This window comes from Calliopsis andreniformis, chromosome 9 (assembly GCF_051401765.1).
Source record: "Calliopsis andreniformis isolate RMS-2024a chromosome 9, iyCalAndr_principal, whole genome shotgun sequence".
NCBI lineage: Eukaryota > Metazoa > Arthropoda > Insecta > Hymenoptera > Andrenidae > Calliopsis > Calliopsis andreniformis.
This window is the reverse complement of record NC_135070.1, coordinates 8,760,749-8,778,453: the sequence shown is the minus strand read 5'-3', so window position 1 is coordinate 8,778,453 and position 17,705 is coordinate 8,760,749. Positions and strand designations below refer to the sequence as shown.

Here is a 17,705-nt window from a genome sequence, read left to right as displayed (position 1 = left end):
ACACGCACGAATCGAGTCTTTCTCGTCACCGTTATCGCTACCAATACACGCACAGTAGAATTACGTGGAACGCGATGAAAAAATTGCAGTGGCCCCCACGCAACACCATGACAAAGTTCCCAGCTCCCCCATAATACTACAGATAAACTTCAGAGTATAACAATAAAGTAAGAACTACTTGTACATGAGCTCCAGCTCAGCTGACGCTTTGAGTGCTGTTGAGCTGTGCGTTGGACGTCTATGAGTGTCGGTGAACAGAGGTAGTTAATAAGACAATTTTCGCGTATGAGTTACATCACCTTCAGTTATGAACATCAGTTACACGATATTATAGCAATTAGCATAGGTGTATAGTGATTATTATAATATATAGTAATTGATATATTAATGTCAATTACTGTATACTATAACTGAATACAGACTCTTATGGCGAAATCATGTGTTATTTCAGTTGAATTGTCTGAAATAAAAGTATTTCAAAATGATTTCTTTGATTTAAACACAAAACAAAATTACTAGAGCACAGATTACAGAGTACAGAGACTAAAATTAATAGAGTACACTCTACCCTCTTATAACACGATATTATACATCGAATATTTTTAAAGCATTTGAATCATGTTGTAAGACATTCAGGCATAAAATGGGCATAAAATAGATGTCTCCAAGACGTCGTGTGCTATCTGGGTCCTATCATGACAAGCCTTGACCACCCCTGTAATGCACAGTAATCACTGCTCCACACGAAATTCACGTCCTTCGCCTGGTAAATTGGTAACCGACAAGAGTCATCATCCCTTTCCCGCGTTTCTCCGCGACTCCCCGGCCCGACGAGCCCCGAAAATACGTTTATATTGTCGGTAGGGTGTGTAGCGAGTGTGTACCTGCCGTGTGAAAATCTCGGAAGAATGCGAGGGTGGTATCGGAGATCAGGTGAAGCATTGTGATCCGACAGAATGAAAAAACGGGCCGAGTCGTACCTGCCGGGAGAGCTGCATCCTTCGGCACAGTCGGTGCATCCACCGACGGGAGAAGGTGCGACTGAGCGAGGGACAGAGACGGGACAGCGGTCCTTTTCAACGCGGCCAACTCCTACGGTCGGCAACCTCTTCCGCTCCGCTATCGAAAGCGAGCTAGTCAGATGAATGACCGACTATATGCGCGTCAGAGAGGGACAGAGACGCGTGGAGGGGGGTGCCTTGGAAAATTAAATCGACCCCTTAGAACGCAAGGCACTCCCGTTGCTTTCCATACCTGTGAGCCTTATCGAGTATCACTGGTGGTAATACACGAAGGTGGATTCGAAAGTTCGTTGATTGATGTACAGGGTGTTCCCAAACATGTGGGACATTTTTGGAGGACAGATTCTAGGCATATAAAATATATAGAGTTATAGAATCTGTATTTTCAGAAAGAGAAAAAAGCATTAAAAGAATTTTTTCGTCTGAAAATAAGGGTTCAAGTAGATACAGGTTCATGAGACAGTACTGAAGCTGGAAACTTTAAATATCAATATCTCAAATATAAAGCATGTGACTTAGATCGTTTCGCATTACAACCACAGAACTGTTTGTGAAGAAGCCTCATCATGTACTGACGTGATATACCCAACACCAATATAATATAAATATAAACTGAGATACAATTGAATCAGTGAGTGGAAAAACAGCGCAACTCCAAAATCAATCATTTTTAAATCATCTCAAAGCTCTATGTAAATGCATAGACCTTGGAATCAAATATGTATCCCAAAATATGATTTTTAACGTAAATTTTATTTAATTTCCAGCTTAAATTCTAATAAAAACCAGAAAACATTACCAGAAAATAGTATATTCAGTTACTGGGGCATAATTCAACTGTCAGGATATGCATTTTTCGATTGTCCATTTACTGAACCGTATGACATCTTAAGCGTCCAGGTATTCGAACATTTACCTAACCCAATTTCCAAAAATGAAACAACTCTATCTACCCAATTCTTTATCTATCTCCAAACAGTGTTTCCAGCGGTTGTATCCCAGTCTACACGCAACTCTACACCACTTCCAGCTAGTGACTATTACCTAACCAACAACCCACTATCCTCCTGATAACAATATATCATCGCCACTCCCTCTCGCGGAAATACTCAGCCACACATGCTCCCCATGCTCGCGGAGCTCACATGGGCGTTCACTGCGCGCACCCTCTGCTCTGGACCGCGCACTGTTGGCGCCCCCCTGCACCGAAGGGGTTAAGGTTGCACACGGACGCAGAGGTGCGCGCCGTGCACTTTACGCGCACCTAGCGGCTCTGTGTGAGCGTACGAAAAGCCGACGAACGGACGTAACGAAAGACTGCGAAGGGAGAGAAAAAGGAGAGGACAAGGGAGCAAGAGAAAGAGAAGCAGAAAGGGCCCCCCATAGCGGTCGCCCTAAAGAGAGGATTCCGCGTTCCGTTCTCCCGCCTGCCCTGAGAAGATTTAGGCGGGCCCTTTCCCAGTCCCTCATTGGTCGGCCCTTACCCCCACCCGACTCCAGCGCACCGTATAAAGCAGACGTTCCCGCCGTGACGGCAGTCAGTACGTCTGTCGCGGACCAAGAAGCAAGTGCGGTGATCTCGTTCGCTATTGGGCCAGTCGCGTGCCGCGTCTCGCCCGATCGGGATCGTTGGATCGCGAGCGTACTTGCTCCGTAACAAACCGTCCTTTCTCAAAGGCCAGTATTTTTATCGTGTTCAGTCTGGTTCCCGTTCCACCAACGACTCGGCAACATGTTCTGGGAAAGTGTCGCGGATTCCTGCGAAGTGTGCCATTGTACAAGGTATATACCCGAGAATTATCGCTGATTTCAGTCAGGATTTTCGCTCTCACGAGGATCTACGTGTATTTACGAGTAGTGTGCTTCAGTGAAATCCCACGTGTTTATGATTCGGAGTTCTGCACGAGCGAGTTAAGGTTAATACGTTCACGGTTTGAAAATTTACTGCTTTGCTCCTGTGTCCTGGAGAGAGGGATACTTTGGGAGAATTATTAAATATTTGTAGATTTGTAATGAAATGTGGTGTAGAGTAGAATGTTAGCAACGAGGTTTAATAGAATCTTTTGTCAGAAATTTGAGGAGTTAAAGTCGCTCTGATGTACATTCGTTATTTACTGCAATAATAACGTAACCAAAATATTCGTGATTTTTTTAGGGGTTAGATTGTTATACAAAATGGTTGTTTTAAAGCAAAAATTGTGACTTCTATGCTAGTAGACTTAGAAATAGTTATTTTTCGGTTATGTCATCGTTGTAGCAGTTGAACGATAAAAACCATAGAACTGTGAACGTGTTAATTTCTTTCGGTGCTAAAATACGGACGTTTTAGGGTTACTTTATATGAAAATCGAAGATGAAATAGTGTATTCGCGTTAATTATGGAATATTAAGAATTCGGAGCAGACACGTGATCGCACATGTTGAGTTCTCTCGCATCATTTGGTGTCTGATCGAATTTCCCTTTCTCTGGCAGTGTCGGTGATAGGTTAACTTTAACCCGTGATATTTGACACGAGATAAGTATGTACAATCATGGAAAAAAGGAAGTTTAAAATCAGAATTTATACATATACATATTAATAACTCGTGAGAACTACATTTATATATCTGATATTTCTTATTTTTATCTTATCCTCGATTGGAATTACATTAGATAAAATTCTTGGTATCTTCATTTCTCTTAATTTAACTTTCCTAAATTTCTCATTAGCACATATTCAAGGTCCTCAGTTGCAGTCTCCTGAGAACTCTATAGGAGCATCTATCACGCCATATTTTTTCTCACAATTTTTTCTCACAATTGCATCTTTTCGTTTAATTTATTTCATTTATTTTAAACTTTCTTTCGCCCTGTAGTACATGTTGCCTTTAACGAAGACCTTGGAAATGGAGTCGCTAGTTACGCCCCTGTTGGCGGGCTCGCGCGCTACGGTCGCTGTAAGATGCACAGGGTTCCAAAATCGATAGTTACAAAACTGTTCAGTGTCGGAGCAGTCGCACGTGTTTTCACCGACACGCGGCGGCGAGGTAAACACGCGGGGTCTTTCCTCAGAAATTTCGCGTCTGCAGTCTGCATCGTTTCGGCAGCCCCAGCGTGCTCTAAAATTTTGTCCGTACTTATACATTCACTCGTAACTACGTTTAATATCTAAGAATAATTCTTCACCATGGATCGTGTCGTGAAACTAATTCGTGCATTCTTCGGAAGCGTCGGTGTTAGAACAAGCAACGTGTCCCAGTGGTCGTGACCGCGAAAATTTTTGGAGGTTAGGTCGATCGATACGCGTGCCTCGTACCAGGGAAGATTCGACGGTGCTTATTTTGGTTTCCTTGTCTCTTTGCAGGCTCTTCCAAAATGTCTTCAAACTCAAAAACACTCCTGAGGGAGCGGTGAAATCTAGGCCAAAAGCGCGGCGACTCCTCGGCATGGCGTCGCGACGCTTCACCAGCCCCGAGCCTGCCTCGCCATCTGCCGACAAGGAGAACAACATTGGCTGCAGTCCACGCGGTCAGAGCCCGCAAATGGTATGTTGCACTGCTGTTTCCCGCCTTTTTCTTCACTCCTAAAGGTTCTTTCAGACTAATCAAGGTACTTAAATTCGAGTGGCTTGAATACCAGCGATTTGATGCAACTTGAGCAAATAAAAGTGTTATTTTAGTTGATGTTAACTATCTCTTAGAGCTTTAAGTAAAATTCAGATCCTTTGAGGTGGCTTGAATTGAAGTAACTTAACTAATTTGAACGAACCTTAATATCGGAAACGATAAATTTACTGTTAACTTGAAGACGCTTAATCGTGTGAGAATGATTCACGATGGATATGTATATCTTCTACTTGACACAGGCTAATATTTCTTCGTTTAAAAGCTGATAAGTGGCGTGGAAAGTGTCACTTTTTATTGTGTCGTCGCGAGACGGGAAGTCGTTACACCTGTTCGATTGTTTGGTTCTTGTGTACATCTTTTGCGTGAAGATTGAAGATAACAGAGTGATGGAAACACGGGTTTCTCGTTTGATTCGAATCTTTTGAGTGATCTGATCGCGGGATGAATTTTCTATGATTAAGCATCGATTATGGGTGGTTATAGCTTGACACCTTGCTGTAGCGACACAGCGGTACTTCCGCATCCTGGCAGGACGTAGTTCCGTATCTTGTTTGTCGAAGAGACGAAGTAGGAATCGATAATCTATGCATAATTTACTTGTGATAGTTTGGTAGTTATTTGTGAGCTAAGATAAAATTAGAATATTGACGATACATATGTAGAATAATTCCAAGAAAATATTTCAATAGTTGAAAATTTAAATATTTGAGAATTTAGAAATTCAAGTAATCAAAAGTGTAAAAATTTAAATATTTGGAAACTTAGAATTTTAAAAAATTGAATATTTGGATATTTAAAATTTGAAATGTTTGAATCTTAAAAATCTACAAATTTCAATATTTAAATAATCCATATTGATTTGACATCATATTTCAATAATAATACAAAACTTAAATAGTTAATTTAGGTAGTCAAAAATTTTAATATTAAAAGATTTAAAAAATTTTAAATTTGAATGTATGGATATTTAAAATTTTAAATATTTGAATTTTAAAAAATATCAATAGATAAAATCTGAAGAATTGGAAACTTTAAATATCTATAAATTGCAATACTTAAATATTCCATATTCGTTTAACATCATACTTCAATAATAATACAGAACTAATGAATATAAATAATAATATTCACTCTACACATTTCTCTTAAAATCTCTTGGACACTCGAAGCTCATTATTAATTCACCTTCAGATCGCCGCAAAGAAGCCTCGCTTACCGCTCGAAGACTGCGACCCGAACAGCCAGGACAGCGGATATGAGGCGAGCTATCCGGAAAAGGAAGAGAAGCCTTTTCGCTTCGCCGAGCCCCTCGGTGCTGCTCCACGTCGAATGTCGCTCGAGTCTCGCAGCCCCATGGAGTCGCCAGTGCGATCTTCGCCCCATCGCACGAGGATCGCACGACCCTCCCTATTTCGAAGCCTCTCCTCGGGCTACGAGAGCACGGACGACGGATTCAACGACCTGCTCGACATCGAAGCTCTCGACGACACGACACAGCTTCCAAACGGCATCTCGACGCTCCTCTGCGGGGACATCATGACCAACGACAACAGCGAAACCACGCTGCTCGATTCCACTATCCGTAAAATCGAGTCGTTCAGCCCTAGCACACCCGAGTTCCCTCGAACCAGCCGCACCGACAACTTCAGACGATCGCTCTCGTTGCAGTACGAACGACAGGAACCGCGCAAAAATCCTCTGTCGAAGGTACGGTCCTGCCTGTTTCGTTCTCCCAACGCGAGCTCGTCCACCACGAACCCTGGTTTCGAGGAGAGCCCGCTGTCTATGCCAGCCTCCCGTCGCCGAAGGATCAACCACGTCGACGAGAACCTCGCCAACGTCACGTTCAACTCGCCCCTGTCCATCAGGACGTTCAAACGACCTGACCCACCCATCGAGGAGAGCCCGAAGCTAGTCAAGAGATCGCGGAGATCGAACAGTTTCCTCGACGTGATCAGACACGATGCAGAGAAGACGCCGACGTCCAGCCCCAAGCTACCTGTGTCCTTGCACAGGAGCCTGTCCGAGCCATCAACGCCGATGGAAGTAATGGAAGTCGAGATAGAGTCGGACACGCACGCACACATTAAATCCGCTATTCACCGTAGCACCACGGATACCGATTTAACAGGGGATTTCAGCAAGCCCTGCGTTCTGCCACTGGCGTCAGGACATCACGAGGACCTCAAGTCCATCAGCGCCGAGACATTGGCCTCGCTGATTCGTGGGGAGTTCAACGACCAAATCGGTTCGTTCAAGATCGTGGACTGTCGATATCCCTATGAATTCGACGCCGGACACATTCAAGGAGCCTTGAACCTCTACAGCAAGGACTTGATCGAACAGATCCTCCTGGACCCTCTAACCAGCACGCCTGAGATTCAGCCTGACACGAATAAGAGGAATATCTTGGTGTTCCATTGTGAGTTCTCGTGGGAACGTGGGCCCAACCTGTCGCGTTTCTTGAGGAACCTGGATCGTCAGAGGAACAAGGAACACTATCCTGCGCTTTATTACCCGGAAGTCTATCTGCTGCACGGTGGATATGAGCAGTTCTACAGGGAACAAAAAGATCTGTGTTCTCCTCAGGGCTACCGACCCATGAGACATCCGGATCATGAAGCGGATCTCAGGCAGTTCCGTAGCAAGAGCAAAAGTTGGCAAGGAGAGAAGTCCAGGGTCAACAGCAGTACCACCCGAACGAACTTGAAGCGCTTAGGGTTTTGAACGCAGCTCGCCGAATCCTATCGGTTTTCGCTTTTCTTTTTTGTCTACTGTTTAGCGTCCTCTCGTTATAGACTCACGGCTCGTCGAGGAATTTATGCTGAAACTCATTTATCAGATTTACCCATGAATTGATAGCACTCTCTCATCAGAGATGCGAGTAGCAGTACATGTAAATGAATCTCGTTTGCTATAAAATTATTTTGAGGAACAGTGAACATTGCCTCGAGCCTATAAGGAGGGAATACTGTATTTTCTTTCACGATTCACGGTAACCAGGGTTTCCTACCGAGAAATCGCGTTGAAGTGCAAATTGCTGATGAACAACGATCGGGTAACGCGTTCCCCTGCGATCCATATTCATAACACTGCGATCGTTCCTGTATCTTTTGTAAATAGTCAATGTCTCGTCGTGGCAGTGGCACGGTTAGTCCCTTAATTCTAGTACAATGAAACAAAAAGCGCTTACACTCATTGACGAACGACGGCAACGAAGAAAATCTCGTTCGATACTTTCGTGTGAATAATGTATCGAAGGTAACATTGAAATCGATGTAGTTTTATCTGTCGATGATGATGTTCTTTGATATAGCAAACAGGGGAAAACGAGTGCGAATAAGATCGTGAAATAACGAAACGAGTCGGTAGTATTATATAGTGATATGCTCGGGCAGGCTTCCCATTTCTTTATGCATTTAACGCCGAACACTCGTCTGATTTTTACGATCTTCTTGCGTTTAATCGTCTTCTTGTTCACACACGCGAGTTCTGCCGCGCGAAATAAGAATTATCTAGTAGCGAAGTCGCCGTTTCGAAGTACTTGTATCGCCAAAGTTTTTGCGTGAACATGTTTCACACGTGTAAAGAGAAATTATTTTTTCGGACAATATGTATTAAAGGAAATGCAGAGAAAGATCATTTATAAAGAGAGTTTAATGAAAATTGTTTCTATATGTGCAAATTCCACTTTGTGTTGATACGAATGTGTGCGTGCGTGTACAGCGTGCATATGTATGATAGTATGTATGTATACATATATTATATATATATATTATATTATAAAAATGATCGTACGTTATTATGTCCTCAGTCTATAATATACAATTTCTTACAGTTAAAAAAAGTGTTTCTTTTTTTTTTGTAGTCTTTATTTTTATTTCTTTTTGGTACTTCATACAATACGCCAACGGCCTTGCAACGTAGAAAACACTGGTTCCCGTAAGATCACCAAAGTTAAAGTGCGTTGGGCACGCATTTTATTTAAATGGTTATCTATTTACATATTATGCGTGTGCTGTTGGCGACTTAGGTATAATTTGTAGAATTTCTGAACTGTTTAATGAATAAGACAACTTATTTCCGAATTTGATGAATCTTAAGTTTCAATGTCTTAACACGCTATAATCAACTTGCAGTGATACATAGAGCAGTCTTCCAAAATAGTGACATTATTCAACAACCACAGTTCGCTACTAAAATTAATTTATCGCCTTATCGTCAAACTAGTACTGAAGTTTTATTAGAGTAAAAAGCAATAATCATTTTGTTATTATTTGTAGACAGCTTAGTTTCTAAACTTTTGTTAGTTTGTAACCAGTAGTGTATAGAATCACAATTACATAAATAGGATTTTTTACACAAATAAAAAACAAGCACTTGTTATTTACATGAATATGTTTTGACTTGAGGAAACTTCGTTAAGACACAAATTTTTGCATTACTTTATTAATTACAAACGTGTACAGAAAAGGTTTCTTTATAAAATATATAAATGATTCTTTTCTATGGAATGGTCGAACATTCTGAAGAAACTTGATTAAAAAATAATCTTCCAAATCCATCAACTCTTAAATTATTTATCTATTACAACAATATTCTTCTCCAAAATACATTTCAATTACTCCAGTTCGATGATTCAATCGTGGGATATACTGCACATTGTAAAAAAATATCTCTATCTTATATAAATCTTTCAATATATAAAACGTCGTCCGAAGACGTTAAAGGCAGAATCTTTTTAATCGATAACAGGGTGTAAATATCTCTTTAAGTCTATTATATGATAAAGATTTGCCGAGAATTATGACAACATACTTCATTCATGTCTAGGAAGTATGAAACAGTAACCGTAACTTGATCGTAGACTCGTATTTTTTTAAAACCTTTCACTTCATAGAACGAAATATTGATTAAAAAGTATAAAACCCCTAAAAATAAAATTGCACTACAAATTACTCTTGAGGTATGGTTTCAAATATTTGTGGAAAGACTCGTTCACGCTCTTCTGATTTAATGGGCTCTTCATGGCCTCCGCGAACAATCGCTCGTAAACATTGCCGTCGTAGGCACCCAAAGCTGAGCCGAGAACTTCGTCGCGAATATCGAAACCGTCAACGATACCGATGGCGTTTGGACGGATTGCCGCTAGTAAATCTTCCAGTCGCGCCTGAAGCACTGGCACATCTTTCTTTGTCAGTGTAGAAAACTAAAGAGAAAGGTTCCATGTTAAATGAACGTATGTAGTCGTTTACCCCTTCACCTACAATTTTCTTTCGTAATGTTATCACATTCGCTGCCGATCTAAAACGAGCGACTATTTCCAACTGCCAACTACAGACCTCTCATTAAATGAACACAGATCCCTCACGGGATGGTACGCGATCGGTTACTTGCGAAAAATCTTCGTCACACGTTACTATGTAATCGGCAGCGAAGATATTGTAAATAATGCACGACTCAGACTCATTAAAAACGGTGAAGGGGTTAAAAGACAATTTTAAGTCTCTAAAGTGTGAACTGACCCAAAGAGTATGGGTAAGATCTATACACTATTGAAAAGATCCTGTCAAGTTGTGTCATTATTAATTTCAAAATGAAGTGAGAACACCGCGAAAATAGCCTGAAAGTCTGCGATTTTACAGTCTTGAACAAACGAAACCGATAATAAAAGCCCATCTGGTACAAAGGTGCGAGGTTCGACGCACGTGTAAGCAACATTCAAGCAAGTTGGGTCGCTAAATATGTCTTTTGACCCTCGTTCCAGGTCCGCCTTGGGTCTATACTTCTTGCCTGCGCCCTTTTTTTCCGAGATGTTTTCAAAGATATATAAATTTTATTGCACGCTCTTTGGGTCGGTTTACACCTTAGAGACTTAACATTGTACTTTCGTGTAAAACCATTTAGTGTACGGTACTTACGCGGAGGAAGTCTCCAAGCTTTTGCAACACCCAATAAATAGCATACAGCTCGCACAGCTGCGACAAAACCTCGTGCAGTTCTTTAGACACCGTAGTCGTCTCTTTGACAAACTCCGCGAATCTGGTGACTAAAAATACGCGACAATGAGCTTCACTGCAACTGGCTAATTCAATACTAGTCTGATTCCAAGCGTCCTCTGGAGAAATTCCACTACGTATTCTGCGATCCATATTTTCTGTTGCCAAGCAGATCTTTCTGTAATTTAGAAAAAAATTATTACAATTTCCTAAAATATTCACAACAGATTATCATATCGTATAAACAAACTTACCCTGCAGCTACTGCTTGGTGAGCCATGATAATACACTCCAGAGTATTTTGCCAAGGAGGTTGTTTAATTCCTTTAGCAAGTTGTGTGAGATACTGTACGGTCACTGGCAAAGACTGACCACTGACAGCCTGTTTCCATGTTTTTACTAAATATCTGGCTGTCTGCAGCAACAGGACAGTGTTCTCTCCTTCGTATGTGCAAACAGCAGTGACTAGACCGTAAATCGCTGGTAGATTGCTAGCGTCCATGTATCCATGTCCACCACAAGCTAATCGCAATTGTTCTATGCCTGTCGCTGCATCCGCGGATGCGACCGCTTTCAAGCAACACGACAGGGCATGTAGCTGACAGAAAACGATAGAATTAGGGAGATTGAAAGAGGAAAGTTAGGAAATTATTGATGTGAAAAAGATTGAGTCCAATACCTCGGGTAATCTGTCTAATTCACCTTGATCCAACTCGGCGGTGACATTGTTATACATATTCCAAATCCAATCTGCGCACATTCGGAACGTGAAACACGCGGCTAGAGTCGGGAAGATTTTGTATTGTTGCGTTACATAATCGATAATTTGTACCTCTGGTTCGCTGAAGAACAATAATAATTGGTGAGTCTCAAACAAAGTGTTAAACTTCTGTCTGAAACCTCATTTTCACTAACATCATTTGCAAACTGGGTTCAAATATTTTTTTATGTTTTTGTATTTTAAAAATCGGAAAAATTCTTACTCTTTCAAGTTTGTAGAATATTATTCAATAGTATTTATATGTTACCTTAATCTTTTTAAACGTGGCAGGAAAAAATTAAAAAAATAAAATGGTCTGAGTCTTAAACAACCGAGGTTGCAAACGGAGTGTTAAATGACTTACGCATGTAAAGTGCTAATTAATTTTTAGACGCAGCTTTTCTCAGAAAAAAGATTTGATATTCTAATCTAATATCATTGATGCTTACTCTGTATTTATTTGACATTGACGCCTCACTGCACTGTATCTAGTTGTAATTGTGACAGCTTTCGATAAATAACCCGTGATATCCTTTACTAATACGACTCGAACAAACATCATCGTACCGTACGTCAATTTGTCATTCACTGCCTTGACATACGTTCCATCTTCTAGTACCTAAATGAAGATAGTAATTTTAAAATTAAACTATATCTTCACTAAGAAATAATATTGATTTATATACATCAGGTATTACTATCTCGCTAAAGTTATTATTCTTCCTCCTTTACCTGAGAATTTTTCATCAACATGTTTTCGCGTGGTATCCTAACACTATTAAAGCCAAGGAAACCATTATTGGTTGCATTCATTCCTAGTTTTGTACCAATTTCTCCTATTTTAATGCCTAAAAGTAACGTCAATATTAACATGGATTCCTTTTCTTTACTTTCACATCGGTTTGAAAAGATCTATGTGTATACAAACCTGGTAGCGGTTCGTGTGTATTTTCGTCTCTTAATTGAACAACGAAAGGATGAATCCCTCTGCACTCCCCTTTAGTGTATAATTGTGCAACAACTACTGCATAATTCGCAGTGTGGCCCACTGCAAAATCGAGGGTACATATAATTTAGTGACTTTACTGATTTAAAGAATAAATTCGTACTTCATTCATAGTATTCATACTTACAGCCACCTGGCCACCATTTGTAGGATGTTAAAGTGGGGCTGTTCAATACAAATTCTCTTGTGGCGGGATCGTAAGTCGCTGTTGTTTCTAGGCCTCTGATAAATGTTCCATGACCAAGTTCAGTCTTTGAGAGATAAAAGTAGGTATTATTATAAGTGTAAATCCAGTACTTTAAGTTTGCTGATAGTATCTTAGATCACCTGAGCATACGTTCCAACAATAGAACCATCCCAACATCTAGATACCCAGTATGCTTGTTGTTGTGGGGTTCCTTGTCCCATAATGGCTGGGATGAACATGGCATAGTGCACTAACAAGGGATTTCCATCTTTCAGTACTGCAGAGCCAAACATTCCTCCCAAAACTAGCCTGAAAAATAATATTTAATGTGTATAATATTTTTTGCAATATTGGGAGGTATTTAATATTGACAAAGAAACTTACACAAAAAGATCCATACCAGCTTTTCCCTTATCTTGTAACATCCGTACCTTCTCCAACATTTTGCAGGCTTTCCGTATAGCATCTTCATAAACTTCTTTGTGACTCTTGTATCTTGTTGGTATTAAATCTTTTAGTTCTGGATCACTCAGGAAGAATTGTTCTGAAACATTGTAATAAGAATAAGATAACTTTCTAAATAGTTTATATCTTCAGAATGTCTATTTCTAAATTTTGTTGATTACATTTAAAATTTATACAAACAGTTTGATAATGTATATATAAACAGTTGTAAAAACGAAGTAGATAAAGAAAACATGTATCACGACTTTTAGTAAAAAAAAAGATATTTAAATTTCCAGTAATACCACATTAGTAATACTACGAACAATTCGTAATTATTTACATAAGATAAAAATTGTTTTCAATAGATCGTTCACAATAATATTATCCAACAAATTCTCGATATTCTTATCACAATATCGATCATTAATCGCTGATTATGAGATTTAAAACGATCGAAAAAACATCGAGGGAATCTGAAAATACGCTGTTAATCACTGAAAATTTGTATACCTAATTAATTCAGTATTATGTTAAATTTATATTAGATATATAAATAGCATATTTAAAAAATTTCAATAATTTTTTTCTAAATAGTTTAAGTATTTTTAGTAATTGTTATACTGCATTACCATAGAATGAACTTTTACTTTGAACTACTTGACAAACGTGAAATGGATAAAAGATAGCGCACTAACGTAACAATTTTGCACGTTAACTACAATTATTTTACTTCCTGCCTGTAAATTGTTTGTTTATTCACTCGGGATTTAAAACACAAAACTATATCAATATATGCGTTATCAAAGCGCAAGTTTAAACAACACGCATCAAAAAAACAATTATTATCAATTTAATCGTCGAATAAGTTTAAAATATGCCTTTAACTGCATATGTTCGTTACAGTATTGCAACTCATCCGTAATTTAGTTTCACACGATAAGATAATTGTTTACGTCGTTACAACAAACTGGTACATACATGTATGATATTTAAGTATTTGCAAATATGCAATATTTTTACAATTAACCGCTATTGTGCACGAAAGACAAAAGAAACTAGTATGTACGAAAATTGTAAAGCGATAACCTGTTCAAATTGTGTTTAAATTGCAATGAAGTTTAATGAGCATGCAAACACATTAGCAAATATAAGTAAAAAATTTGTAAGTAAAATTGAAAAAAAGATTACGAAACAGTCACGATCGTCCCCCTCTCTACCTCTCCAAAGAGATAATTTGTTCAATATACACTTAATGAATAAATAATTAATGTGAATTTAGTAATTTATTAAGTGATTCGTTTCTGTATATTTGCTCTGTTACAATCATATCTTGAAAATATGCTGTATCATTATTATAAGAGTAACACGTCAATTTTTTTTGCAACTATTGCTAAGTTAGATTCATCTATAAGAAAGACAAATGCGATATAAAATCTACAGTAATTTCTCGATGCATTTCAACCTAGAAATCGCAAGCGAAATCTGACACTCAAAAATTTAACAATAGAACTAGATGGAACAACATAACCCATTTGCAACATTCCAAAAATAAGGTTTCAAACGTTCAGTGTACATGTAAATATAAAAGATAATAGTAACATAAAATTTTCCATACGAAACGTTTGTAATACCTTAAGGATACAATTTTTTAGAGCTCTAATAGCAATGTTTTTTTATCAGTTGTTTGTAATAGAAATCTGGATAAAAACTTCATACAAAATCTAGTAAGATCTAGGTGATCGAGTTTAACATTAATGTTGCATACATTCAACTTCATTAGAAATTGATATTTTTATTGTGAAATTTTTGTAGGTTAAAAAAGTGGAGTAATGTGAACGCATGATTAGATTAACACGTGTTTACTTTTCAGTGAAAAAACGCTTTACTTCATTTTTCTAGAGTCAAATGAAATTGCTGGTTTGTCTGGAGTCAATTGTAGGCACAGTAACTTTATTTTTCGTCGTTCGTTAATCTCTATTAAACACATACATACATTGCAATCTTATCCCAACAGGGAAAAGAAAATCGCGTTATCGGAAATTATACACTTGATTAGTTTTCAATTTCACACGGAATCGGACTTGAACCCTGTCTACATTAGCCATATAAACATCGAAACGATTTGATGCATTCGATCGATTACACTTATCTGATTATTATTCATTGCTGAAATAAGTAAACAAGTTCGCAGAAATTATACGTAACTCATTGAATATCTGTATCTTTAGTTTCGCTAACCATGACATTTTATTAGACCTGAGTTCTATGATTATTTATTTACTTGTTCATTCGCGAACAAAGTTTCATAAAATTTCATCTGTCGAGATTAAACGTCGACGTTAGTTTAATCAGTATTCTGGTTTGTGCTTTCGATCTGGACATTATAAAAACCACTTCCGCTTGATATAGGAAAGACTGATCTAATTTTAAATTCTAACATAAACAATATTTATAAAGTTGTGAATTGTCAATAGTTCGCGCTTAAATACTATAATGATATAGTTAATACAGTACATTCTAAATAAATTTATACTGTTTCCTGCTTTGCTATCTCGTGAATATATTTTATTTTATTTCCAAGCAAACACAATGTTCGTTTAAAGAACCAAGCACTGAATCGTATTTTAGATACTGTCATGGTCATGGCCCGACAGCTTTCCCCCTGTCGCAACAGGTTGAAAACACGACCATACCTGACGCAGTCACGATTTTAATGGTAGAATACGTGGAATCTTAGAATCGATTTTTTGCGGTATGTCGATAGTCATCGAAGAATTTACGCTTTGCGCACCTTCGATTCTTCGAGGAAGCAATCAGAGACAATGTACATTTGCTTTCATCTTTGACACTTATTAGAGGTCTCAACTTACAAATATATTTATGTAATATTTGCATCACAATTATCAAGTGTAGTTTCTCTCGTGTACACTTTTTAAATGCTAATTCAATAACGCAGTTCCCTCGATTAATCACAGAACGCACTCTGACACTTATGCGGAAATGTAACGCATTAATTCTTTGCGTAAATTCACAGATTTCATATTCATGCAGGAATACACGCATACCAAATCAATAAACTGCAAATTTTTATGCAAATCTAACAGAAATATAAAATAAATCTCTACACATATGTACGTAAAGAATACATGAAAACTTTACAAGGTTCAATACCATTGCTCTTTTTATATTTATTGATAACTTGTATGTTGAATTTAGGTCTGTTTCCATATCAAATTGCAAATACAACGATCTTATTTTTCATAAGCAATCTTTATTTCAAGAAAAGAGTAATCTTTCTCAGATATTATCGTAACATATTGCCATCACCGAACAGTCCACGACGATTCAAAATTATTAACAAAGTGGCAATGTACTCTCTTCAAACTTCAATCCTAAACGTCTTCGATTTGATCTTCAATTGATCTTCGTGTAAGCTCAAACTCCAAGTGAGTCAGTGTCAGTTTGAACTAGCTCGTCCTCCCTGGATGTCGTATAGTAAATATCGTCACAGTTCAAGATCACACGCATACAGTGATCTCTATCGAAGAGATTACAACCAGTGGAAAAGGAAGTTTTCTTAGGGGAGAGACGAATAAGTTTCGATGCTCACCTCGATCGCGACGTTCCTTAGTTTTATCTGGGCCACCGTCCAAGAAATAAGTCAGCTCTATGGGATTGAAAGTGCATCTCTCCCGTTCACGTCGCAGGTCCTTATTCACAGTCATCTTCTCCCTGTCCATTCTCATCGACGAGCAATCGCGCACTGTCCGAACGAGAAATGCGTCGCGTCGAGCTGCTCATCTGCCACACTGTAGCCACAGATTTGAACGCGACCGCTTATAACACTGCAATCGCTTTGCTTATAATCGAGGCGATGCTATCAGCAGACACCGAGCAATCGAAACCTTTGTCCCAACCCCAAGTTCCGTAACTTTCTGGATCCATTCACTTTGTTTTCTCCTGTCATTTCCAACGTTATCGATACACGAAGCGACACGTTACACGTTGATAACGCAAACGCAGTATACGTGATCTATATCCTCTTTCAGCTGATCGCGGAGTCTGTTTTTGGCGCGAAATTATGAATAGAAGATGGAAATCTATGAGACGAATACCAGTATTAATTTTATTTCGAATGTGCTTACTGAAAGCAGTAAGCAATGGGTAGAAGGATGTATCTGAATCTTCTTTTATTATTTTTATATTTGACTGACGAAGAAACACTTTTTTTTTTCCAACCTTTTCGACTGCTTAGTGTTCTTAATACGTTGACGCCAAAAAATGAGTTCAATAATGTTCTTTTTAACGGGATATTCATCATAGTACATATATTGTGTTTTTTATGAGATAGATTCTATTAGATTGTGAATCTCATTTCTGACCTTTAGAATGTGTTTCTTTTTTAAATATCATAATATTTGAGGAGGACTGTTTTTTTGTTATTAGCTTTTCAATTGGCGAAATAACTTTAATCCTCGAGTTGTAAATGAAATAAATAAAGTAATTTGTAAGTCTGTTGAATTAGAGGAATTCAATTTTTATGAATTTTTTATAGATTTGGAAAACTACAATGAAACATCTTCATTTTAAAGTCCTGTCTATGTAAAAAAGTTTGAAAGAATAAAAAATTAGTATCATTTAAAATATCTTGTAAAATAACACTTCGAATATTCCATAA

General features: G+C 38.3%; 2 protein-coding genes across 5 annotated transcripts in view; one reads left to right on the top strand and one right to left on the bottom strand.

The window, feature by feature from the left end:
• LOC143184040 (M-phase inducer phosphatase) overlaps window positions 1-7,375 on the top strand; it is a 50,779-nt gene extending 43,404 nt beyond the window's left edge. For 2 of the 3 annotated variants that reach the window (XM_076385976.1, XM_076385978.1), the window contains 2 exons: window positions 4,367-4,547; window positions 5,820-7,375. In XM_076385976.1, the coding sequence (XP_076242091.1) occupies window positions 4,367-4,547; window positions 5,820-7,355 (1,717 nt within the window). In that variant the 3' untranslated portion in view covers window positions 7,356-7,375. Of the gene's footprint in view, window positions 1-4,105; window positions 4,289-4,366; window positions 4,548-5,819 lie in introns of those variants that run through there. The other variant, XM_076385977.1, reaches the window with a different exon arrangement.
• A 1,216-nt stretch (window positions 7,376-8,591) lies between these two features.
• On the bottom strand, window positions 8,592-17,009 carry LOC143184039 (acyl-coenzyme A oxidase 1). 2 transcript variants are annotated; one of them, XM_076385973.1, is made up of 11 exons: window positions 16,638-17,009; window positions 12,965-13,124; window positions 12,721-12,889; window positions 12,521-12,644; window positions 12,316-12,435; window positions 12,120-12,235; window positions 11,837-12,006; window positions 11,307-11,469; window positions 10,882-11,225; window positions 10,550-10,805; window positions 8,592-9,837 (listed from the first exon to the last, which is right to left on the bottom strand). In XM_076385973.1, exons 1-11 carry the CDS (start codon window positions 16,771-16,773, stop codon window positions 9,577-9,579), a joined length of 2,019 nt encoding a protein of 672 aa, XP_076242088.1. In that variant the 5' UTR covers window positions 16,774-17,009; the 3' UTR covers window positions 8,592-9,576. The 2 variants fall into 2 exon arrangements, with proteins under 2 accessions (XP_076242088.1, XP_076242089.1); XM_076385974.1 differs by lacking the exon at window positions 16,638-17,009 and having other exon boundaries at window positions 12,981-13,057.
• Window positions 17,010-17,705: the final 696 nt, after the last annotated feature.

Excerpts from the sequence above, each read along its gene's own strand:
- LOC143184039 (XM_076385973.1), bottom strand. The coding sequence starts at position 16,773 with ATGAGAATGGACAGGGAGAAGATGACTGTGAATAAGGACCTGCGACGT. Across the intron at positions 11,470-11,836 it reads CAATGTCAAATAAATACAGA|CGAACCAGAGGTACAAATTA; the intron begins GTAAGCATCAAT and ends ATTGTTCTTCAG. Across the intron at positions 11,226-11,306 it reads AATTAGACAGATTACCCGAG|CTACATGCCCTGTCGTGTTG; the intron begins GTATTGGACTCA and ends GTTTTCTGTCAG.